Genomic DNA, 26,515 nt, shown 5'->3' on the forward strand with positions numbered 1-26,515 from the left:
GGCATTGTATAAAGTGAGTATAGCTTTCTTAGATTTACACACAATACTCTTGCTCAGGTATCCGAGCATCCTGGCCTATTTTACAGCAACCACACATTGACTAGAACCTGAAAGGCCATTTGTCTTTCAAATAGCTTTTTGGCTAACGTTAGTTATTTTTTAACCTTAGTCTGCATATTACAATATATTTATATACAGTCCTGTGCAAAAGCTTTAGGCAGGTGAGAAAAAAATGCTGTAAAGTAAGAATTTGGTATGACCACCCTTTGCCTTCAAACCAGCATCAATTCTTCTAGATACACTTGCACAAAGATTTTGTAGGCATATAGTCAGGTGTGTAATTAACAAATTATACCAAACAGGAGCTAATGATCATCAATTTAATATGTAGGTTGAAACACAATCATTAACTGAAAAAGAAACAGCTGTGTAGGAGGGTTAAAACTGGGTGAGGAACAGCCAAACACTGCTTCCAAGGTGAGGTTGCTGAAGAAGTTTAATGTCAGAAGTCATACACCATGGCAAGACAGCACAGCAACAAGACACAAGGTAGTTATACTGCATCAGCAAGGTCTCTACCAGGCAGAAATTTTAAGGCAGACAGGTGTTCCCAGATGTGCTGTCCAAGCTCTGTTGAAGAAGCACAAAGAAACAGGCAACGTTGAGGACCGTAGATGCAGAGGTCGGCAGCAGATGAAAGACACATTATGCTTACTTTCCTTCGCATTCGGAAGATGTCCAGCAGTGCCATCAGCTCAGAATTGGCAGAAACCAGTGGGTCCCAGGTACACCCATCTACTGTGCGGAGAAGTCTGGTCAGAAGTGGTCTTCATGAAAGAATTGCAGCCAAAAGGCCATACCTCCGATGTGGAAACAAGGCCAAGCAACTCAACTATGCACAAAAACACAGGAACTGGGGTGCAGAAATATTTAAATATTTGGTTGTAGCAGAAGGCAGTTTGTTTCCTGAAGGGCTGGAGAGCAGGCAACAGTGAAGCATGGTGGAGGTTCCTTGCAAGTTTGGGGCTGCATTTCTGCAAATGGAGTTGGGGATTTGGTCAGAATTAATGGTCTCCTTAATGCTGAGAAGTACAGGCAGATACTTATCCATCATGCAATACCATCAGGGAGGCATCTGATTGGCCCCAAATTTATTCTGCAGCAGGACAACGACCCCAAACATACAGCCAATGTCACTAAGAACTATCTTCAGCATAGTCCTGGTAGTGATGGTATGGCCCCCACAGAGCCCTGATCTCAACATCATCCAGTCTGTCTGGGATCACATGAAGAGACAGAAGCTTTTTTTTTAAAGATATTTTTTAGGCCTTTTTCAGCTTTATTGGACAGTATATAGAGACAGGAAGAATGGGGGCGAGAGAGAGGGAAAGACATGCGACAAATTGTCAGACGGTCGGATTCGAACCGTTGACGTCACGGCTCATAATGAGCATGCGGTCAGTGCTCTGCAGGCTGCGCCACCAAGACACCCCAAGAGACAGAAGCTTTTGAGGCTGTCAAAATCCACAGTAGAACTGTGGTTAGTTCTCCAAGATGTTTGGAACAACCTACCAGCCAAATTCCTTCAAAAACTGTGTGCAAGTATACCTAGAGGAATTGATGCTGTTTTGAAGGCAAAGGGTGGTCACACGAAATATTGATTTGATTTTGATTTTTCTTCCTTTCATTCACTTCTTCCTTTCATGCATTTTGTTAATTGATGAAAATAAACTATTAACATTTCTATTTTTGAAAGCATTCTTATTTTACAGCATTTTTTCACACCTGCCTGAAACTTTTGCACAGTACTGTATCTTATACAGTTTATTCTCCATCCATCCATCCATTTTCACCCGCTTATCCGGAGTTGGATCGCGGTGGCAGTAGGCTAAACTGGGTATTCCAGGCGTCCCTCTCCCCAGCAACGCATTCCAGCTCCTCCTGGGGGATCCCGAGGCGTTCCCAGGCCAGGAGAGATATATAATCTCTCCAGCGGGTTCTGGGTCTACCTCGGGGTCTCCGCCGAGTTGGACGAGCCCGGAAAACCTCCGAAGGGAGGCGCCCAGGAGGCATCTAGAGTCTTCAGGCTCTGCCTCTTCCACAGAGGACGTGTTGTTCGGGTTCAGGAGTTCCTCAAAGTGCTCTTTCCACTGCCCGACAACATCCCCAGTCCGGGTCAGCAGTTCTCCTCCCCAGCTGAAAACAGCCTGAGACAAGCCCTGCTTTCCCTTTCAGAGTCGTCGGATGGTTTACCAGAACTTCCTCGACGCCAACCAAAAGTCCTTCTCCATAGCCTCCCCGAACCTGTCTGCTGCTTCAGGGGACCCCCGGGCCAGCCAAACCCGAAAGGCTCCTTCTTCAGTTTGACGGCCTCTTGGGTTGCAGCCCCAACAGGCACCGATGACCTTCTACAGCTCCTGCTTGCTGCATCTGCAATGGAGGCTTTGAACATGGCCCACTCGCACTCCATGTCCCCAGCCTCCCCCGAGATGTGTGAGAAGTTCCTCCAGAGGTGGGAGTTGGAGACCTCGCGGACGGGGGCCTCCGCCAGATTTTCCCAGTTCACCCTCACTACACGTTTGGATTTACCGGGTCTGTCTAGCAGCCTCCCCGGCCATTTGATCAAACTCACCACCAGGTGGTGATCAGTTGACAGCTCTGCTCCTTTCTTCACTCGAGTGTCCAAGACATACGGCCGCAGGTCTGATGATACGACCACAAAGTTGATCATCAATCTTTGGCCTAAGGTGCTCTGGTACCAAGTACACTTATGAGCTACCCTATGCTCGAACATGGTGTTCGTTATGGACAATCCATGACCAGCACAGAAGTCCAATAACAAGACACCGCTCGGGTTAAGATCAGGCAGGCCATTCCTCCCAATCACCCCCTTCCAGGTTTCTCCGTTGTTGCCCACGTGAGCGTTGAAGTCTCCGGGCGGCACCCTTTCCAGGAAGCTGCCCAGTGACTCCAAGAAGGCCGGATACTCCTTCATGTGCATAAGCAGAAACGACAGTCAGAGTTTTCCCCCCAGCGACATGTAGTCGCAAAGAGGCGACCCTCTCATTCCCCGGGTGGCACTCCAACACAGTGGCACTCAGCTGGTGGCTTGTGAGTATCCCCACACCTGCCCGGCGCCTCTCATCCTGAGCAACTCCAGAAAAGAACAGAGTCCAGCCCCTCTCCAGGAGTTTGGTTCCGGAACCAGTGCTGTGCATGGAGGTGAGCCCAACTATATCTAGTTGGTACCACTCCGCCTCCCGCACCAGCTCCGGTTCCTTCCCCACCAGAGAGGTGACGTTCCACGTCCCCAGAACCAGTCTGCGATGCCGAGGATCAGTGGGCCCGGATCCCTGCCTTTGCCCACTGACCGTTGGGCAAAGCACCGGACTCCGATGCCGACCCCTGCAGGTGGTGAGCCCACAGGGCGGTGACCCCACATTACCAATTCCGGCTGTGCCTGGCCGGGCCCCATAGGATAAGGCCCGGCCATCAGACGCTCGCCGACGTGCTCCCCTCCTGGGTCTGGCTCCAGAAGGGGGCACTGGTTTCCCTTTTCCGGGCGAGGTTGCTTGGTACTTGTGAGGCAGTGTCATGGAGTCTTTGAATCGCTCTTAGTCTGGCCCCTCCCCCGGGACCAATTTGCCTTGGGAGACCCTACTGGTCTAATGCCAATGCTCATGCCCCCGAAAACATAGCTCCCAGGATCACCGGGACACACAAACCCCTCCACCACTTTAATGTGGCGATTCCTTGGAGAGCTTATTCTTTTTTTGCAAACTCTTATGTATAGCTTTATTCATCCACTGTGGAGACTGATTTTTCAACATACTTTTCCGCACCTTTGGAATTAATTTACACTGCGTATCTAATATAACCCTTTTGAACCTGCCTTACTTTTCATTCACAGTCCTGCAATAAAGGAACTTGCTCCCAGTCTACATTACGTAAATTTGATAGCATCTTTTAAAGTTGGCTTAGAGGAACCCCTCTTATTTTGCCAAAATACATCAAAACCTATTGTGGAATGATCACTTGTCCCAAGAGGTTCCACTACCTCAATACAAATTCTGTCAGAATCATTACATATTTACCAGATTTAGAATCGATTGCTCTCTTATAGGCCGACTGACATACTGTGTCAAAAAAGGTCATTCATAACATCTAAAAAGTCCTCTGGCTGGCGGTCGGTAATACACTTCCATGTTAAGACCCTCTTCTTGTTCCCAATAAGCTTAATCCAACTATCCTCATTAAGCATGAATGGGTCCATTTCTGGAATTTCTTGCACATTAAAATGTTCTCATATATAAACAGCCACACCCGACCTCTCTTACTGGATCTGTCCTTACTAATATGTTTATTCATCCACATCTTCATCCCCAAGCCATCCCTCAGCCTCAAGTTCCAAAAATGTATTCAAGCATTTAAACAAAGATATTTAAAACTGCTGCTTCTACACATCCTCTGTCACCAGTTAATATTTGAACCTTTGTAAGTTTGAAAATGAACCCCTGTGTGAAAAAGGGTTCTCCTAAGCATCCTAGGATTGCTTGAAGAACCTGTTATTTAGATGTGTTGATTTCTGGGATGTATTCTAAATATTGAATTCATTGTTATGTAATCATATTGTTTTATATATTCTAAATAATTAATTATTTGAATATGATCTAGTAATGTTGTTGCTATAATAATAATAATAATTTAATAATAATTTAATAATAATTTAATAATAATAATAATAATAAGAATAATAATAATAATAATAATAATTATTATTATTATTATTATTATTATTATGAAATATAACAGATTCCTCCTGGCAGGTCCTTTCTGGAGGTCGGTGTGGCAAATTGAGCTGCCCCTTTACGTTTTAAAGTGCTGGGACAAGAAAATTACGTCGTAGATGACGTGAAAAGTCTCACATCAGCTTGTCTTTGAACCATTTTTAATCGAACTTCCTTTAAGCATATTTAAGCATTTTGGTTTTTACTGTTCTAATTGTTTTTAATTATTTTGCAATTATTTTGAATTCTAATTGCTTGGCGCTAGACTCTGAGAAAAACTGAATCCACGTGGTAGCTTGTGATGCACGATGTCCTTGTCCTTCGTGATTCGAATGCCATTGATGTGAAAAAAGTCATGAATGAATAGCACAACATTCAGCCAATCGGAAAGCTGATATGCAAGCCACCAAACAGTCTTTATACCAATAGGATTTGTCGGGGGTGTGAACCAAATGATTTTGTCCACTGAGTACTAGCGACTTTACGGTACAGAATTATTACAGCGCTCTGTGCCTTGTGGACGAACAGATACCGGGGACTGGTATACACGCGATTTAGATTTAATAATCCAGATTTACCTAGAGAAAAAAATTCCTTTAACTAGCTTGACGGGATTGAAATGTTACAGTTTAGGTTCCCAACAGTGCTAAAGGAGTTGTTTCAATCCAACCTTAAGCGTCCTTTATCAGGTATTGCTAGAATTAAAACGTCATCTCCAACCTCCTACTGTTTTAGGACCGCTTGTCACGATGTCAGAGCGTTATCAAAACTGAAGACGTTCCATGCCGGAGGATATCGACCTTTACTGTACCCCTCCACAGGGGTCAAATACTATTGCACCAAGACCGAGGACGGCGTGACGGCGACCGAACAGACGAAGAAAGATGAAACCAGCAAAGAGGCAGCAACGGAGAAGTAAGTCAAGTAACGTTAGTCTAATTTGAAAGCAGACTAAATGTGGTCGCTAACGTTGTATGATTTCATTGAGGTGCAGGTGTGTAATCTTGATTTATGTATTATTTTTTATTCAAAACTTCGTCTAAATTAGCTGCGGTGGCAAACAAACGTTACAAAATCCAGCAAGGAAGTGATGTCAGGAAATACACAGCAACAGAAGTCTGACGTAATTCTATTTTATCGGTGGCTAATTTCCAGTCTTACCTAACTATGCACATGTATGACTCAACTGCACATAATAAAGTTCTGAATTAATTCAATAATATATAAAAAATTTCAAATATCCAACGGAGGACATTTAGCATTGGACAGACTAAGCCTCAATACGCACGAACACTTTCACTATTCTGTGTTCTTGAGGTTATATAAATACAGTGCTTTATCCTAAGTATTAAAACGCAATTTGCAAGCACTGCGTGTTGGCAGAACACCCAGAGGCTGAGTCATCAGCATAACCCTGCTGTACAGAAGAATTTATACCGGCAGACTTTGACTAATCTCTGGGGATGTTTGGCCGTATTATCTTTTCACACACGTTCCAGCACATTGTGACTCACCATTTGCGCGTGCAAACGGATTTACATGCCGTCATGTTCAATGCAGCGCGGCGCTCCATGATTATGTGTCGAGTGCGAGCTAGCGTTTACGGCTCGCAGAACAAACCCATCTGATTGTGTTTGTCTGTATCGTTGCCTACCTGCCACCTGCACCGCGTGATGATATTCCAATCCCTGTACACTGTCACCTAATGGATGCAGAAGCACACATGCAAGCTCAATGCTGTTTTTTGAAGACTTTGGACCTATTTTTTAGGCTACGTAATTGCAATGCTGAACTCATGAAGATTACGTTTTAATTGCAGTTTTCAGTGTCCCATTTCAAGAAAGAGACGAGAATATGCCATTTTCATATATCAGGTCTTGAGAGACTTACCGAATACAGTTTATTACATATAAAGCCCTAATAAGACCACTAAACTGTATGTTAAACGTAGGCTACTGTCGCATGTAGGAGTCCTATGTATATAATTGTACTGGCCTGCTGCTTGTAGGCCTATCGCAAGTCGTTTGATTTTATTTACCTCTGGGCCGTATTATTAAACATGGGACAGTGTTTCTTAAACAGAACAGTACCAGGCTTTGTTTTGTAACTGGGACATGCTAGGCCTGTGATTGAGCGTTTCCCTCTCCCGCTCTCTGGCTCCGTTGTGTAAACAGTAGGTCATTATATCGCATATCTGACTTCTGCTCCCTGGCTGCTATCTGCATTTTTTAGGCTGAAGTGTCAATCAGAGGGGTGGAGGGTTCACGGGAGCGTCTCACGGGAGATAGTCAGGCTGCATCCACATTTGGTTTAAAAAAAAATTATTGGTCGTACATCGTACAAAGGGTCAAACTATCATACAATACGATAATTACCGTAGCTACATCTGGCAACGCTGACTGGTAGTACCCCAGTAATGAAGCGCCTTCCACTGAAGTGTGGCTCCATTTAATCTCTGACTGCTTTACTGGCATCACCATTTGACTGGTCTAGTTTGGACCGATCGATTTTCGAATAAACCAAGCAGCGATTGCCGGTTGTAATTTGTATTTTAAATTAGACGTGTTTCAGGTTTGGGTGGGCCCTGTGGCACTATCTGGGGAGATCACGTGTTCTCACGGTTACCGCTGTGCCGGCGTCTCCATAACAACGAGCGGAGACGGTGGCACATGCAGGTCTTTGCTTCCAGCTGAGAGAGGTGTCATGTTTCCCCTCCCCCACGCAGACACGACACCGGTGCTATTTTCAAACCTGCTCTGGACAAATTTACCATGCAGATGAGCCAGGCTACCCACTGGGTGTGCCTCGGGGACTGGACTATATGTGCTGTACGCACCAGTGGTCGACATAAGTGAGAGAGAGAGAGCTTTAATGGCAGGAGGCTGTGCCAAAGCTGACTTCCTGTTCCCCTACGGACACGTGCGTCAGACGTGTGCAGCAGCTTGCGTCGTGGTTCTTTTTCTTATGAACGTTTTTATACAAGCCCTCTGTGCATGCTTAGCTTACGTGCTCAGGAGTACCTGCACAAGTGTGTGTATGTGTGTGTGTGTGTGTGTGTGCGTGTGTGTGTGTGTGTTTGTGTGTCCCTGCAGCCTTTACATATTTATGCAAGAAGACCAGTCTCTTCCTTGAAAAATGTAGTTATGAAATATGTAAATATAGTTGCAGCTTGCTGTGCCGGGTGGAAGTGAGCTCACCGTGCTGCATTAATAAAGCTCGTCCTCACTGTTTTTTATTGTTCTGATACAGTGCATCTTTCACAAAAACAAATTATTATGGATTGGTTCTGGGCATGATCTATATGATAAAGAGGAATCCTGCGAGTTCCTGTGGGATTCGCTGGAGCGGGCTGCTATGGGCGTATCCCAAAGAGGAGATCACCTGACTCGATGCAGACTGCTGGCAATGATTCCTGAAGGTCAGTGGAGCCTCTCTCTGATCTGCGGTTTATCACCGAGCCTCTGTGGAGTTCCTAAGCCCTTCCCCCCTACCTGCACACACCCGTGGCACGAGTGTCTTCCTTGTGGTACGTCTGTGACCCCCTCTGAAAGGGCCCCCTGTCATTGACAAGCTCTCCTTGAACTCTGCAAACCCCTCACTGCACCACCCCCACCCCGGCATGTGCTGCTGCATCATTTATGAGCCAAGCGCAGTCTGTAAATGCCGTCACCCATCTTTCCAGAGTCCGACCGCCTTTATTCCCGAGCTGTAGACGAGATGGCCGCTCTCACTTTTCTCACATCTCGGTCTCACCTGGCACGTACCTGAAGAATTCATAGTTTCTTTTCCTTTCCCCCTTTCAAAGGTTTATGAGGTTTGTCTGGTAAATCTCATAGCGGTGGTTGCCAGGGGATACTAAGACTTCCTGTCAGCGATGGCAGCGCTGTGGAGGAGATGCCGGGCCGGAACGGCGAGCGATATAAAATGTCAGGACGTCTTGTCGAGGCGCGCTGTTTTTGTGACGGTGAATTCTCTCCCTCAGGTTTAGTGTGTAATGCCTGCAGGGTTCAGATGCACTGAAGCTGCCCGCATTAGTATGCAGCGTCTCCCCTGCACATCGTGGATAAAGATACTACCATTCATAGCCCTTATCCTACAATACATCAGTGTAGTTATTATTGCTTTAGCGAAGCAAATATCCGATCAGGATCTTGGTGCTTGTAGTGAACCCGGGAAACAGTGTTGACATGAGTCAATCTATTTTTTCAAACAGGGACTGTTTGCCCTCTTGTTTGAGAAATTCATTTAAGATAGGCAATGGCAGATCGAAATCTGCTAGTGCAATACAGAAGTGTCGAAGCCAGCAGCAACTGAATTTGCAGCCGATTTATTTTATTGAACAGTTGATTTTCTTGCCAAACACCTGAACCAACTGCCATTTCTTGCAGGGGTCTTCCACTTATGCATTGTGCTTATAAGGACCCTGATTTACTCAGGAAATGGAAATTCCTGGCTCTGCGGCTGCAGGTTTGAAGTAAAGAATGTGGGCTGTGTAAGTTTCTCTGGATGAGAGCTTCAGCTAACTGTCAAAAATGTAATGCCATATCAGTAATTTCTCTAATCAGGTTGTCCCTCTGTAGCACACTTTTGCCAAGGGCAATATGTTTAAAATAGGAGCCTTTGACTGCAGCACCACCCGTCCCTGTTATTAAGATGCCATTAATGTTCTTCTGGCCAGAATCGGAGGGATTGTAAACTGCAGGATCAGATATGAATGATGCGTTCTTTCATCTTTAATTTATGACATAAGACACCAGTTGGTAATTACACAAGCAAAACTAGTTTTCTGGCTACAGCACCTTTCTCTTTCTGTAACACAGAATGTTTTGTGTGGCATTATAAAAATGATGTTCTTTGGAGGCAGTTTCTGCCCTTACAGAGCTGATATCACCATGGCAACCAGTACACTCACAACCACTGTGAGAAGACTCTGTCTGACCTGGGCGAGAGAGAGAGAAAGAGAGACAGAGACAGAAGGGGATAAGGAGTTAAAGGGAGAGAGGAAAAAGTGTAGAGGGTAAGAGATGCCTTCTTGTCTGCTGGGCTAATTATAATGATTGTTGTTTTCTGTCATTGCTGCACACATCAGTTAGTTTTGATCTGGGAAAAGTACTGGCTGGAAAAGAAGTAGTTGAGGTCATCCGTGTCCTGAGGGGGCAGAAAATGGAATGTGTTCCACAGAGGTTTATTTCCGGGACAGAGAAACTACCCTCATCAGGGCAGGCATTTTCTCAGTGTATTTTTAGAAACAAAACCAAAAAATGCGAATGTCATCTGTTGCTCAAAACGGTTTTCAATGCGGCTTATTGTGAAATCAGGCCATCTTTAAGATTTCGCGGTCATAGGAATTCTGCATGGCTGTCACCTATATCTACATCCTCTCACACAGACCTTATGGTCTAGTGGGTTTGTCACACAAGTACACACACGCACGTGCGCACATACACTGCTGCGCTGGATTAGTTTGAACAAGCCGCCAGTGTAAACACAGACCGGGGCTGCTAATTGTCGGAAGCGACGGAGCGTGAAGAATGACCTCGGCGCAAGTTCTCCGGCCTTGCATTAGAGACAGAGAGGACGAGGGGGAAAGCTGCTGCTGTTTGAAAGAAAGCAGGATGACAGCTGGGGCACTGACATTGATGGGATTTTGTACTTTTCCTAATTGTTTTACTCATGCGTGTGTTTACCCCCCCTCCACACAACTCATGTTTTACGGGGATTGGTTTTCGGGGATTGGAAGGGAAGTCGGGCAAAAGTAGGGCGGCTTGTAGCATAGTGGTTAAGGTACATTACTGGGACACGCAAGGTCGGTGGTTCGATCCCTGGTGTGGCCACAATAAGATCCGCGCAGCTGTGGCCACAATAAGGTCCCTTGAGCAAGGCCCTTAACCCTGTATTGCTCCAGGGGAGTACTGTCTCCTGCTTAGTCTAATCAACTGTACACCACTCTGGATGAGAGTGTCTGCCAAATGCCATTAATGTAATGTAATGTAAGTCCTTTATATGAGAGAAAGAGAGGGAAAGCGAGCGAGAGAGGCTAAAGTTCAGGGTCTACACACTGAAAAATGTCACCCACGACTCAACACAAATACCTCCAGAGCAAATTTACGAAGCAAATAATGCGTGTTGAGTTTCAGCAGGCTCGGATCACCGCTGGGAGGGAAGCGTGGCTGAGAGGCTTCCTCACAGCATGTGGCGTGTGGAGTGTGGCGTGTGGCGTGTGGCGATCGGCCAGCGCTGCTCCTCAGATGCTTTCGTGAGACCTGCTTGTTTCCGCCCACTTCAAAATGGCGGATTTCTGAGCCGATGATAAACGCTCTGCCAGCGGCACACAATGGACCTACTGTCAGGCTGTGGAAGGAGAGGCACAAATTGCTATTGTTAGCAGGATGATAGTGCACGGACGTACGTAACCTAAAGATGTGTAAGAGACTGTTAACGAATGAATTAAATGAACCTTGAATCGGATCTGTTTGGTTCTGTTAACATAACGTAATGACAAGAACAGCCATTTTTTCTACCTCTCTCTGTATTTAATGCTTAGTTTACCTAAGAACTAGATGGTATCAAGCACTATATCAAGCCTGGTCTTGAAAACCACCAGAGTGTCTGCCCATAAGCTGCATATAAAGTGTCTTCCTCCGCCAAACGTGTGTGTGAGCTTGTGAACTGCGGTATGATAGGAACCTTACGATAATTACAGAGATAAGCACCTGTGTTATGAACCACTTTCACCTGTTTTGATGTTATTGGTCCAGGTATAGGTCATGTTTCCTCTTGGAAAAACTGGGTAAACAAGAATGTCTCTGGGTTTGAGTACCTTTGCCTGAAGGTGTTTATGGATGAAACCCTGTGGACTGACGTTTCTGCTGTCTTAATTCGGCAATGTCAACAGACACTACACTTGTGCCTGGACAACACCATCTAACATATGTGACTGAGCAAATACTCTCTCTTTTTACCCTCGGTCCATTTGCTGAGGCAGTGGGCTGTGCATAACTTAAATTTCACTGCTGCCACCTTAACATCTGTTAGTGAGGTCCTCAGAGAGAGAGAGAGCTACTGGGATAGTCAGCCCAGTCGTGGGTGCATTACATTTTTGTACATTTTTGACCTTTCTTCTGTAGTCAGTGCACCAGCCGTTACATGGTGCCAGCTTACACGTTTGGGCTTCCAAATTACATTCCTCTTTCAATTTGAACAAACGCCCAGTCCAAGTTCCAGGAAAGTTCCTGTTGGGGTTAGGCGCGATCTTGCTTGAGAGAAGGGCAGCGTTTGTTGGTTTTTCATTCCGACTGGGAGTGTGGTAGAGGTGGGATTTGGGATGAAAGCATTGAGCGAGCCAGGAATCATCCAGGGTGAATGGATGCAGGGTGAGATGAGGTGATACGTGAGCAGTGCGGCTCATTTCACTGTCCCTGGGACAGGAAGCATGTTCTCCTGCTACATTTTCCCCCCATGATCTGGCTCAGTAGCAGTACTTCAATCAGCTGTTTGCATAGAATTTATCACGGTGCTCACTGGTTGATAGAATTGTCACCATTGGGGTAATGTGAATGTTTGTCTTTGAGTGGATTTCTAAATGGGTGCTTGTATATTTGCTGTACTAATGACGGTAAGTTTTAATGTCTGATAGCCTAGGCAACATGGTTACCATACTCATTTTTTAAAGTTGTGTTTAAAGTTGGCAAAAATTTTCTCCCAAAGAATGAATGTGTTTGGCTTGGAAATTGTCCTTGATGTACCCTAACAAAAGTTTCTACATCAAAACTACACCTCTTTTAAAACCTTAGATCGGGGCAGTGAAGGACGTTTTGTATTTTGAAAGAGCGAAAAAGAGTGAGGGAGGGTAAGGGTAATGAAGGAGGTTACAGGAATTAAATGATGGTTTCACTCTCCGCTTCTCTCCACCACTCCCTCTTTCAAACCTGAGGTGTAAGCAAATCTTTTCTCGGCTCCTGTCCTCCAGGATCTGAGCTTCAACAGGAGTTTGGTAATGAGGCAAAATGGCCACCAGCTGTATGTCAGTATCGATAGGTGTGTGGTTTTGGTTCCGCAGCTGCGTCATGTGACGGGAACAAATACAATAGGTGTACATGAGAAACTTGATTCTAGCAACCTGCCGAAAGCTATGAGTATATAATATGCAGAGACAGCAATGTCTAACCGATGGGAAGCACATAATTGTAATTGTTTTGCTCAACAGACATGCTCAGTTGTGCCCTTGGTTACACGCCTAATCACGCGTACAGTGGCGGAAGCACAGAACACTGACGTGAGAAGGCTGTGTCAGAGCCCATCCCCATTTTCCACGGGTGATAAACGGCAAATCGTTTTTCATTCTGCTGATATTGATGGTATCCATAAACGCACAGCTTTTGGCTTTTGTTTCCTGACCCTGTGTGAAATGAAATATGACAAACAGTACCAGTGAAAAGTTTGGACGCACCATGCCCTTTTCTGCCTTTTTTAATGAATGTTTTATTTCCACTGTTTGTAATCAAACAATATCAATGCGGCGATTCACGGCTTTTATTAAACCACGTTTCTATACATATCACCATGTAGTAGTTACAGCACTTTTTGTTCGTAGCCCCCCATTTCAATGTTTGAGACAAAAGATGTCAAATAAAATAGTCATGTTTTGTATTTTGATGCATATCCATGATATTTCTGACCTATCAACATCACCAGAGTCTGGATATCTTGTATTCAGGTTGTCCTGCAAGCGATCCTATAAAACTTTGCATTTGAATGGATATCTATGGGAATTGGGGGGTGGGACTAGATTCAGCTATAAATTATGCTGATACAATATGGAATACATTTGTTGGCTAAATGGCTTTCAAGGATCCAAGGTATCAAACCAGCCTCAAACCACCATGCTCTTGCTAGATAAACAGTAGATACTTCAAGGGTTGTTTCTCCTGAATAATTCCTCCATTGAATTCAATGGGAAAATTCGTAGGGAGAAATGTCCCTTGTTGTATCTACGGCATATCTGGCAGCAGCACGATGGTTTGAGGCTCATCTGATACCTTGGACCCTTGAAAGCCATGTAGCCAACACATTTACAGCTGAACCTAGTATCACCCTCCAGTTCCCATAGAGATCGATACAAATGCAAAGAGATTTTTGTATAACCTGTACAACAACCTGAAAACATGATATCCAGACTCTGGTTATGTTGATAGGTCACAGACCTCAGGAAGTCATGGCATGCAAAAAATATGCAACCAAATACAAAACATTACTATTTTATTTGACATTGTCTTAATTTGTCTCAAACATTTAAATGCAGAGCTATGCATAGAAAGTACTTTAATTCCTACATGGTAAATGGTTGGCATTTATATAGCGCCTTTATCCAAAGCGCTGTATAACTGATGCTTCTCATTCACCCATTCATACACACACTCATACACCGATGCCGATTGGCTGCCATGCAAGGCACCAACCAGCCTGCCAGGAGCATTTTGGGGTTAGGTGTCTTGCTCAGGGACACTTTGACACCGATCGAACCGGCAACCCTCCGACTGCCAGACGACTGCTCTTACTGCCTGAGCCATATCTCCCCTATGGTGAAACCAATATATACAAAAATACCCTTTAATAAAAACTGTTGAAAACATGATGAAGAAATTTATGAACTGTTGATTACAAACAGAGAAAATAAAACATTAATAGGAAAAAGCAGAAAAAAAGGAGTGCGTCCAAACCTTTGACTGGTACTGTAGGCCTAAATTTATAATGAAGAATTAATATGTTTGTCTAAGTGGCAATAAATAATATGCTAAATTGTTCGCTAAAATATGTAATTTTTCAATTTAGTATAATGCACAGAATTAACAACAAATATGAGTGGAAGTATTTTTCTATTGCTGTGAAATATGAATGGAACCCAATGGGGAAACTTGAGTATAATGCATAGATATGAGCAGGGGGGCAACATGATATCCGGTGCTGAGTTTGTGAACTGAAAGCTATCCCCTTGACTGAATGTGAAATTCAGTGGAGAGCGAAGAGCCTTTATATAATGTATCCAGTTCCAGAAAAAAAACCTATTCATTAACCCAGAAGCAATTAATAACGGTGTAACACAACTCTGTTAATTGACCTTGCTAAGTGTGCCTAATGAATTTTTATGTGATGATGATGATATTGATTACTATATTTGTTGTTGTGTTGGGGTTGGTGGTGTTGTTTTTAGATTAAATCGAAGGAATAGTAAATAGAATGGAACAGTCCTTAAATACTAAACTGAAATAAGTGTTCAGTCTTCAGTCTGTGTGAAAAGTTAGTGATTTGGTATATCTTGATGAAAAACCTGATTACAATTGTTGTTGATATTACTCATACACATTGCATGTTTTCTTTCTCTTTTTCATTGATGTGGTTGCTTTTCGTTTGTGTGTAAGTATATTTATTTTTCAGTACTGTAGCTGTAGTGTTAACACTGAAACTCTGAGGCTTGCGGCTGATAATTCTTCATGAAATGTCTTCCCTCCTTGCAAGTGACCGCGCTTGACACCCCCTCTAACATCTAGAGAATCCCCCTCTAGACTAGCCTCCCTCCTCAAAAGCAATCATCCAGAAATGACACAGGAGATGGAAAAACTGCACTGAGAAATATTTTTAGAAATAACCAATATATTGAGGTGGCAATTTGAAAACCAAAACCAAAAAGAAAGTTTTTTTTTGTTCAGACACTTTAACGCATCTTGTTTCCTTTCCAGTTAAGTTTTTCATTTCCATTTTAATGAAGGGCATGGGACCTGTGTTCGCAGAACAACGATTGCTTCTTCAAGCTATTTTAGAATCAGGCTGTTCTGTCTACCATTCTGAACTGTGGTGGGACATTATGAGAGAACCTGAGGAAAAGCCAGATGTCTGTATGTCCGTCTGTCTGTCTATCAGCTCAGTGTCTGTCAGTCAGTACTCCTTTAATTCATCCTGTATTGCCGGTTTTGCATGAGGCTCATATGATTTTAAATTTGAGAGGAGCCATATGCAGTATGAAATTATCTTCCTCTTGGTCTTTTCTGGTTTTTCCTGACTCGTTTATTCATTTCAGCACTGGCTGAATTTTGATATGAAAGAAAATGGTTTAAATATATTTATAAAACTGAAGAGAAAGTGCAGGTACATTGAATCTGGAGCTTTTATTTATTTTTTATAATAGTATATATTTGTATATATACAGTAGGGTGGACCAATTTGGGCACAATTTGGGTCAAAATGCTTTTTATAATTGGCCTAATATCCAAGTGAACAGAAGCTAACCTGACCTCTAAATGGTACAAAGTTAAACATGACACATTTCTTCAAATCTTAAAGCAATTTAACACCTGTCTTGATGGGCCTCTGAACCAGCAGAATGAGATTTAACCAGTAAAAAAATGAATACATTTGAACAAGTAGGCCCATTAAATGTAATACTTCGTTGGATATCAAACAAGATTGTGACATCCAAACTGTACTTCATTTATGACTCTTACCTAGGGACAAAAGAATCTTGCTTTAAAATGTACAGAAAAGTGTTTGCTTTCGATCACTTACAGATTCATTGTACCTGACTTTTAACCCTTGGGTTGTCTTAAGGGTCAAAAATGACCCTCCACTATGTTTAACAGCAGAGAAAACCCCCTACATGATCTTTTTTCAAATTTGATGACAAAGTTTGTGATGAGTGACAGGTTGTTTTTTCATGCAAAATAGATTTGAGGTTTAAAATTAAATTAAGCTGCTTTATTTTAGGGCGGCACGGATGGTGCAGTGGGTAGCACTGCCGCCTCACAGCAAGGAGGTCCTGGGTTCGAATCCCCGTCGGCCGGGGCCTCTCTGTGCGGAGTTTGCATGTTCTCCCCGTGTCTGCGTGGGTTTCCTCCAGGTACTCCGGTTTCCTCCCACAGTCCAAAGACATGCACGTTAGGCTGATTGGAGAGTCTAAATTGCCCATAGGTATGAGTGTGTGAGTGAATGGTGTGTGTGCCCTGTGATGGACTGGCGACCCGTCCAGGGTGTATTCCTGCCTTTCGCCCAATGTATGCTGGGATAGGCTCCAGCCCCCCTGCGACCCTGTTCCGGATAAGCGGGTTCAGATAATGGATGGATGGATGCTTTATTTTAGGGGTTTCGTGAAGGCGGGTCATTTCTGACCCTTAGGACGAGGGGAGTAGACAGAATGTTTTGACTACCCTAGGGTTAAACCAGCGGTGCCCAAATATTTGTCAATGTCAATCCAAAGACCTAACCCAGGGACTACAATGAATTATCAGTTTGCCTGAAAAATCCAGTTTGCCAGCCTTCCTAGCAAACTGGAACATGCACATAAATGTTATTAGTTTGCATTGACCCTGTCAAATAACCAAATAAACTAGTATGAGCTGTGTAGCCTTTTTGTGTGTGAGACAATAGCACTCGGGTCTTGGAAGTGCAGCAGTCGCTTGGTAATTGCCCTGTCACTTTTCTCCCTAAATTAACTTTGTCCACCTTTATTGTGCTATTTTTGCACTCTGAATCCTTGTGTCATTTCTGAATTGCTGACATTGTAACCTGGAAAATATTTTCATTGTGCAGAAGAAGGTGCATTACTGTGGCGCCGATGCAGCACTTTCCCACAATTCAATGCGGCAGCACGCTGAAACTTCCCTCCCTTTCCTGAGCTCTGCTAAAATACATGCTAATATATTGGAATATTGAGAGGGATCTTATTTTGGATTCCACATAGAGGTTTTCTCCTAACACTCTAACTCACCTCTGAGGGTGAAATGCATTTGAACCAGTCAGTGAGCATAGAGTCAGTCATCAGGGAGCCAGTCATCAGGGAAGCCCAAACTTTTTGCTAAATGAATGTACTTTACATCACTAGAGGATGTTCTGCTTCCAATGCTTATCCAATTCAACATTTAACTGTCAAAATTATTTGGATCCTTTTGCAAGATTTCTGGAACACGTCTGCAAAGGTGAAAGATATGAAACTTTTTCTGGAGGCTTGTGTATTGTTTTACAGTCCGCCATCATTATAATTTGAGATGTCCTTCCCAGTTTAAATGGTTAAATGGCTGTTGATCAAAAAACTACTTGTAGGACATTATCGATTTATCTGAGCGACTGTGATTACTCCACCCGCTGACTGGCACATTCCTTGCGATGGCGAATGCATTTCCCAAAGCTGCAATAGAGTATTGCAGTAGTGATAACCTCCTGACCTCCTATAGCTGCTCCTGTTGTAACTCAATAACTCCACCGCCTTGTTCTAATTATGGGTTTACTTTCACAGTCTTGCGATTGATGGGTCGCTCCTGTAACTACGTATCGTTTGTCCCCACAGGAGAAGGAAAGCAGGCATTCTGCCCAGTCTGGAGGACTTGCTGTTCTACACCATCGCAGAGGGCCAGGAAAAAATTCCTGCTCACAAGTTCATCACAGTAAGTGACGTGTTCCTGCAGGCACGCCTGCTACCCAGCAGGGTTTTTGGCCAGGCCCTTCGTCATTATTTACCCCCCCGCTGCCTGGTCCTTCATTTCGGAGGGTGGATGGGCGTTTGTGTGGCAGTGAGCAGACCTGTCCTGTCACATTCCACACTCAGACCCTTGATTTGGCCATGTCATATGCCTTTCTGGTAGCACTGGTAGCACATGATGCATGATGGGAGCTTGTTTAAAGGTACAATAGGTAAGATGTTTGTATTAAAACATTGTTACAAGACCATTGTAATTCAATTCCAGTCATTGAAAAAGGCTCACTGACCTGTTGACTCACCCTCTGTCTGTGTTTATAGTCACAGTGTACAATCATTCAAGCTCATTGGTTGAAAATTGGTTCTAATTGCCACAGCCAATGGCATTTCAACGTCAGTGCATTCACAGAGAAGGGGGAGGGATAAACAGTGTTGTGATTTGACGGTGTTTGTTGCTTGAATTCCTCTTTTGAACATTAGGAGTCCGAAATGGCCTATTGTACTTTTAAACTCCTCAAGCTGCAGAACTGGACTTCACTTCCCATCAACCCTGGTTTAACCACTGGCCTCACCCTCTAACGAGATTTGTGTTTCCTATGTGAGTGCTGCCTGGGGTTTATATTTTTGGGTAAACTGATCTACATAATTACCCATAATTCCCCTATTGTTGTACACAGGCACTGAAGGCCACTGGACTGCGTACAGGTGACCCCAGGTTGAGGGAGTGTATGGAGATGCTAAAGATCACCCTGAAGACCACCACAGATGGAGTCATGTTGGACCGACATCTCTTCAAAAAGTAGGTGGAGGCCCTCTTCCCTGAGTCGGTCTCTAAAATGGCTGCCTGCTCCTGCAGCTCAACCTATGCATGAATCCTTGGCATTGTGTCACACAGTCTGTTTCACTGGCAGCATTCTCATCATCAGACCTGCAGAATATAGAGGTGAAGGGGGTGGGAAAAGGGCTCACCACAGGTATTGGTGGCAACAGCACAGTACTCTTCATGGTGCCATCTCTTTCTCTCTCCTTCTCACACTCTGTTTGTCTCTTGCTCTCTATATTTGTTTGTCCCTCTCTTTATCTCCATCTTACTCTTAGTGTCTATCTGTTCTTCTCTTTAATGTCACTCTCTCATAAGAAATTAAGAAAGCATGCATGCATACATTATATATGAACACAATGAACACACACACACAACGTACATTTAAGCACAGGGCATGTAGTGTAGTACAAGGCACACTCTACTACTTGTGCCTTGTTTATTGAAGGAAGTGTTGGCGATGGGAGCACTTAGACACACATGAGCAATCCCATATATTTCACCCCAGAGAACCGTGGCTGTGAATCATTCCTCTACATTAACCACCCTGTCCCTGCATCCTCCATTAAGCCTTACCTTGTGCCCGGCCTCCTACAGCTTGATTCATGTTGTTTCCTGCCTTGACAAAACACAGGATGTAACCTCCTTTTTTTTCCGTGGGGAGGCGGGCCCCCGGCATTCAGGTACAACCTGATTGGAGGCTGTGTACGTCAATGGCCGCTGTCTGGTCGGGGCACTGATAGATTATCGAATGGCTCGGCGTCGACCTTGAGTTGCGAAGCGACCCCGGCTAAGAGTGTATTTCCTGGCGGTTTCCTGGGAAGCAGGCCATCTGGTCCCCTGCGTCTCGTATGCATCTCACAGCAACACGTCGACGCACTGCACTGCATACGTTAATGACCGAGTCCAAAAACGTGTGGCCGTGCCTGTTTTTAATGCCCCACACGTATATTTTTTGTGTTTTTCTTTCGATCTTATATGTGCTGAATCAGTTCAAGCCTGGTGGATTGATTCTTCAGTGACATAGAGGAAGGTTGATGCCACAAACATAATTGGAGGATCATAGTGAATTACATTTTTACATTGAAGTAAATTATATAAATCCTATCTCATTATTCTGTTGGTAGGGAAAATTATTTTTTTGGCTACCCTCTGCAAGTTAATGGAGAGTTATCAAGCTTAATGTTAATAGTATGTCAGGCCTTCATTCTATCTACTGAGATATGTCATAATTATGTTGTGTAAATAAATAAAAAAGATTCAGTGTTCTAATGCATGGATGGGCCCCAAGGTCTAGTAGTGAGTCTGGAACCATGCGATTGCTGACTGTGGCCAGCAGACATACAGGGTGATGCGCAGTTGGCACTAACGTCGCTCGGGGATAGGAGCGTCTCAGCCCGGCTAGGACGATGGCATCTGAGCGCGCGCTAGCTATCCCTGCTGTTCGGTCGGGCAGTCGCAGTCCGCCTGTTGAGCTGCAAGCCAAGTGTTGAGTCTGTGCGAGCCCGATTGGTCGAGTGCACTGGTCTGATAAGAAGTGTTGTGGACAGTATGTGCTTTAGCAGAGAGTACTTGCCAGTCTGTGCTCTACTGTATTGACAGTATTTTTCCCCCTATTTCACTTGATAGTCAAACACTGTATTATTAACCACTGCAAGAATGAAGAAAAACAGAATTTTGAAGTAAAAGTCTGATGGAAGTTACATTTTGGCTTTCTGTGCACTTTGTGAGCTTTCTGCGAACGGGGATAACTGTCTCGCTGAAACCCCCTGAGTGAACAGAGGGGCCCCTGTTCAGCCGATATTAATAACTGTACCTCAACCCCTCTGGACTCCAGAGATAGGGAGAGACCTCCCACACAGCTGTCCTATTCTTCCTCTTCCTCCTCCTGATAAAGGGAAACAAGCCAAACAAACTGACTTGCAGACTCGGTGCCATTTTGCATAGTCTAGTTCCCTGCCCGTCACATTGCTGTGACATCACGGTGGGGGTCAGTGTCCAAATGGGAGGTTGATCTTCAAGGTGAACGGTGCTAGCTCCAGCTTCCTTTTGTGATATGACGGGTCAGGAAAACACACCTAAAGGCTCCGACTCATCTCTTCCATTTGCATTTGTAGCATTTAGCAGACAATCTTATCTAGAGTGCCTTAGACAGTTGTCTTTATTCTTTTACATACATTCCAATTTATACAACCCGGTATTTACAACCTGATATTTACAACCCGATATTTACTTCAGATTTGGATTCACAAGCCCAGTTGTCTAACCATGTTGCTACACTGTTACCCATTTGTTAGATTAATATTTAATGTGGCAAGCATAATACTATGCTATTATTTGTATTGGAAATGTTTAATCTTTGAATAAGTTAATATTTAATATTTACTTTTCTATGCATCTATGAAGTCTGTGGTATTTCCTGCCCTATGTCACCTTGTACAGGGCTAGTGGTTTCTTGTACACCTGAGAATGTTCCGGAAGTGTGCACTCGTGTTCCTCACCGGCAACATTCCCTCTCACGCCAGGTGTGTCCAGAGCAACATCGTGCTGCTGACCCAGGCTTTCCGCAAGAAGTTTGTTGTCCCCGACTTCCTTTCCTTTGCCTCGCACATCGACGACCTGTACCACAGCGCCAAGAAGCTGTCCGGAGGGCAGGTGGGTGACGAGCAGCCAGGGGCCCTTGTCCCACTCATCCACGATGGATGTTTATGCAGCAAAATGAGAAGCGTTGTTAATGCAGTGTTTTTCCAGTCTTGCTAATGTAGTGTTGTTTTCTATTATTGGCAGGTTGCTGATTACATCCCCCAGCTTGCCAAATTCAGCCCTGACTTGTGGGCAGTCTCTCTGTGTACAGTGGATGGACAGAGGTAACCGGAGGTTTAACTGAATCCAGTTTAAAGACCTTTAGGATAGACAAGAGATGCACTGATCAGTTTAACGCTGGAATGGGCTGGTAGTAGTCAATTTTAGGATAATAATTAAAGGTTATATAAAGGTTGTATATAAGCTTTAATAGTTTCATTTTACATTTGTAAATGTCTTTAAGAGTAGGAACATTTTATTGCAAAAACAGCGGTTTGCACAGTAGACCCCTATAATTTTAATGCATTTAATGTATTCAGTTAATCCCATGACACCAGCTGGAACATACAGTACTGTGCAAAAGTCTTAGGCACCTGTACAGATTGTGAACATCTTAGGCATCTGAACATTCTGTACAGATAAGATTCTTTCAAAAATAATTCAATGAAAGGTCCTAAATAAACGTACCATACATTTTACATTACATTTTAGTAATTTGGTAGAATAGTTAAAAACTGAATCAAATCAATATTTGAGATAGCCAACGCTGTCCTGCAGTTCTATGAGACAATCAGCTGGGTGGTTGTTCCAAGCATGTTGGAGAACTTGCCACAATTCTTCTGCAGACTTTGGTTGGCTCCTTGCTTCTGATCTCAGACAGCCTTGATCAAGATTTTATTTAAAAAGTAGTCAATTGCTGACAGTAATATGTTCCTTTTTTTAAGTTAAATACAAAAATGTCTCTGTAAAATTTAATCTTTTGGAAAATGAATATTTGGAAATCTCAAATGTGTTCTTTTATACTAACACACACACAAAAATAAACATATATATAATAAAGTCTAGGGTGCCTAAGACTTCTGCACAGTACTGTATGTTAGTTCATTTCTGCCTGTCCAAAGATGGCCGCCTGCGTTGTATGTACTGTATTCATGAAAAGCGTCTCTCCCCTCCCCTACACAGACACACGGTTGGCGACACCAAAGTCCCGTTCTGCCTGCAGTCATGCGTGAAGCCACTGAAGTACGCCATCGCCGTGCACGACCACGGGACAGAGTACGTGCACCGCTTCATCGGAAAAGAACCCAGCGGCCTGCGCTTCAACAAGCTGTTCCTGAACGACGACGGTGAGGGTTCATCTCCTACGGCCGCCACTCCTCTCCTCTGCATTAGCATTCATATCCACTCCGCTTTTTTCAACTGAAACAAAACCATTTTAACTGCTTTCTGGAAATATACACTATATATATATATGCTTGTTGCTTCTTTTAATTATTTCCTTCTGTGGTCGTGTGTGTCCTTGTATGGTCCTGTGTGAGGGAATCAAATTGAAATGATATCAATGTTCCTTTTATCCAGATACATGAATAATATTGTATAACATGTAAATGGCACAGTTTGCTTTAGATGTTTCAATTAGGCATGCCTTTATTGTGTATTTTTGCAAATCCGAGTCACTTAATTTGTACTTTTGAATGGATATTGAATGGATTTCCGATGCGGTGTCCCTGTGAGAAATGCTGTTATGCGTTCTATCTTGTGCAAAGTGTTTTCATGCTCTGCTGCTAGGCGTTCAAAGGTCAGTGTTTGCAACGAAGAAAAGGAATGGACATAAAGATTCATTAAAACTTAGAGGCTAAAAATTCAAACAGTGAAATGTTATCCACTCTGTCAGAGTATCACACATTTATATGCAGCATTCTTCAGAGCTGACAGGGTTGTGTGAGTTAACGTAATCACGGATCTTGCATGTCAGTGGCTAGTTAGTGTTGGTAGTAGATTGCGGGTTTGTTTTGTACTGGTGGTAATCTGCTCAGTACCCTGTAGTGAGGTTATCTCATGGCTTCTGAGAACAGTTGGAAGGGAAAGTGCATTTTAGCTGTTGTTGTTTCCCTTTTTTGTTTGGTGTTATGTCAAGGTGAACTGTGGCTTCCAGGCCCCTTCCTGGTGTCAAAGTACAACCGCACCACGCAAGCAGACCGGGGTCAAATACGTAATTGTTTTGGTTTCAAATATGCTTGTGTGCTTGATTGATCTTTCCTGGTGCAATTGACCCAACCAAGAGGACCAGAAGGTTGGTTTTTGCAATTTTTGAGAGTATTTCATAGGTTTCAATACACCAGACAAGCTCAATAAAGCATAGAAGTATTTGTATTATAAGTATTTGAATCCAAAACGATTACGTACAAGAGAAGCGCCACATATTCTCATTAAGAACAGTCCCATCCTTTCGACATCACACTTCGCCTGGGTAATGCAGCTCCAGGTTATAAAATTTGACCATTGCAAACTGCGGTGTGATAAGCAGCGGTTGACAACATCAGCGGAAAGCATATGCTTGCCTGTGCTTTCCCAGATTTCATTTTTCAATATGAGGAACTTAGATATTGTAAAATAAATGTACACTCAGTGAGCACTTTATTAGGTATTTATTACACTTATTCTTTAGACTTCTGCTGCTGTAGCCTCCAATTAGAGGTTTGATGAGTTATGTGTTCAGAGATGCTCTTCTGCATACCGCTGCGTGGTTACTTGTGCTTGTCAGTTTCAACCAGTCTGGCCCTTCTCCTCCGACCTCTCTCAGTGACAAGGTGTTTCAGCCCACAGAACTGCTGCTCTCTTGTTTTTTACACCATTCTCTGCAAACTCTAGAGACTGTTGTGTGTGAAAATCCAAGGAAATCATCAGTTTCTGAGATACAGAAACCACCTTGTCTGGCACCAACAATCATTCCACGGTCAAAGTCACTTAAGATCACGTTTCTTCCCTCTTCTGACATTTGTTCTGACCAACTGCTGAACCTCTTGACCATGGCTGCATGCTTTTAGCCATTTAGTTGCTGCTGCATGGTTGGCTGATTAAATATTTCCATTGACAAGCTGGTGTACAGGTCTACCTAATAAAGTGATCACTGAATGTATATATGGCTTTGTGTCAAACGCGCTTGGGCTTGAAGAAGCATATTTCTCACACTTTGTATTTGTGTTTGCAGATAAACCCCACAATCCCATGGTGAATGCTGGTGCCATTGTGTGCACCTCTCTCATTAAGGTAATGGCTTTTTTAAATTACATTGATTGCACTTTCGGTCAATGACGATATCCGTAGAGGATGTGCAGAAGCTAAAGATAAGAGGCCACACAAGGTTGCGCATGTAATGCCTGAACCCAACCTTGTTTTTTAATCACTCTTGGTGATAGTTGAAAATTTTTTTTTTTTTTTTTAAAGAAAGGTGTAACTGGGGCGGAAACTCTCTTTGGCAAAAATGTTGCCAATTTTTATCTGGCAGTTAAGATGAAAGCAAATAAACACCCCGACAGCTGTTCGTTTTTAACAAAAGCAGCAAACTGCTTCTTCATGTCTGGTGATGAAACACAGCCATGGAACAGGCCAGCCATTGCCAACACTGTGGAAGGTGTTTATTGCAACGCTTTAGGCTACATTATAATTGAGGCCTGGTTTATCCTCCGATAAAGATAAGCAAGACCACAGCATCAAGTGGGATTAATTCTGCCCTGTGAGAGGCTGGATGTTATTGCATATGCATGCCCTCCGAGTTAGCCTACTGTCAGGAATATTTATATTTGCATTATAAGACCTAGTAGGGGGGAAAAGACGTGTGCAACATACAGTATGTGTTGGGAGTAGTCTCCGCATCCCCTCGACCCGTCAGGGGAAGGTTGTGAACGATAGAAACAACCGATGTTGTCTTGTGTTGCACTGTTGTACGTTGTTGATGTGTAACATTTTAGGTGAAAGATTGTTTTTGGGATTTACCTCCAAATGCATATTGTAGGTGCCTCAGTGAAGACTAGACCCTCAAAGGACGCTTGCGCTGCGTACGCCAGTCAGATAAGACTGCTGTCTTACTGCTGTTACCTCACTGTGTAATTCCAAGCTTTCACACCACACCCTCTCATGGCTTTCTTATGTCCTACTAAACTTGCAGCTAGAGCTGTCGACGTCCATGTCCATCTGTAATGATTGTAAAAGAAAAGCTCATCTTACTCTTGATATTACAAAAAATTTGAATGCTAAATACTTCAGTCCTATTGTGGCGGTAATGGAATAACTTTCATTTAGAAACTAAAACTCAAAACTAAAAAAATAATAACAAGATCATGGCAATCACATGACCACAACATAAGGACTTGCCTGCTTCCTGGAGCGTGTGCAATTTACTGTCCCGCCCTCCTCCCGCCAGTCGAAATTTGGATTGGATGAAAGAGCATCCAATCCGAGTGCTACCAATTATACCAGTATGAGAAAGTGTTAAGTTCTGAAAAGAACACATTTCATGGATCTTTTGTAAACCATGACACATTTGTTAAAAAAAGAGAGAAGGAACAGCTATGAGAGCATTTACTTATTTATGTATTTAGCAAGAGAGCAGCTACAGTAGGTGCAGAAGACTGGTACTGGTGTGAAGGATGCAGGTCCTACTGTTGTGGCCGAGTGATGTACTGTTTATGAATCACATACAGTACAATTTAAAAACGCTCTAACACCCCGTCCCCCCAATGCTCATTATTTCCTCCCTACCTCTATGACCACTGAGGTAAAGGACACCTATGTTTCTATGTTTGGAAGGTTCAGGTTCATTTCAAATGAAGGACAGTGACATGTGTAGGGTTGGGACCAGTG

At 43.5% G+C, this 26,515-nt stretch overlaps 2 protein-coding genes across 10 annotated transcripts in view; one reads left to right on the forward strand and one right to left on the reverse strand.

The window, feature by feature from the left end:
* The window catches only part of LOC133123804 (signal transducer and activator of transcription 4-like), a 97,525-nt gene that overhangs the window by 4,427 nt on the left and 66,583 nt on the right, over window positions 1-26,515 (reverse strand). The window lies entirely within an intron of this gene.
* glsb (glutaminase b) overlaps window positions 5,268-26,515 on the forward strand; it is a 46,430-nt gene continuing 25,182 nt past the window's right edge. For 2 of the 9 annotated variants that reach the window (XR_009708233.1, XM_061233712.1), the window contains exons 1-7: window positions 5,268-5,702; window positions 18,121-18,217; window positions 18,927-19,048; window positions 21,595-21,724; window positions 21,857-21,936; window positions 22,835-22,998; window positions 24,864-24,922. Coding sequence is in view for 8 of the 9 variants with exons in the window: in XM_061233712.1 (XP_061089696.1) it covers window positions 5,407-5,702; window positions 18,121-18,217; window positions 18,927-19,048; window positions 21,595-21,724; window positions 21,857-21,936; window positions 22,835-22,998; window positions 24,864-24,922 (948 nt within the window). In the remaining variant the exon portion in view is untranslated. Of the gene's footprint in view, window positions 5,703-8,036; window positions 8,206-9,253; window positions 9,280-9,592; window positions 9,805-18,120; window positions 18,218-18,926; window positions 19,049-21,594; window positions 21,725-21,856; window positions 21,937-22,834; window positions 22,999-24,863; window positions 24,923-26,515 lie in introns of those variants that run through there. The other 7 variants (XM_061233719.1, XM_061233720.1, XM_061233714.1 and 4 more) reach the window with 7 other exon arrangements.

Source organism: Conger conger, chromosome 3 (assembly GCF_963514075.1).
Source record: "Conger conger chromosome 3, fConCon1.1, whole genome shotgun sequence".
Taxonomy (NCBI): domain Eukaryota; kingdom Metazoa; phylum Chordata; class Actinopteri; order Anguilliformes; family Congridae; genus Conger; species Conger conger.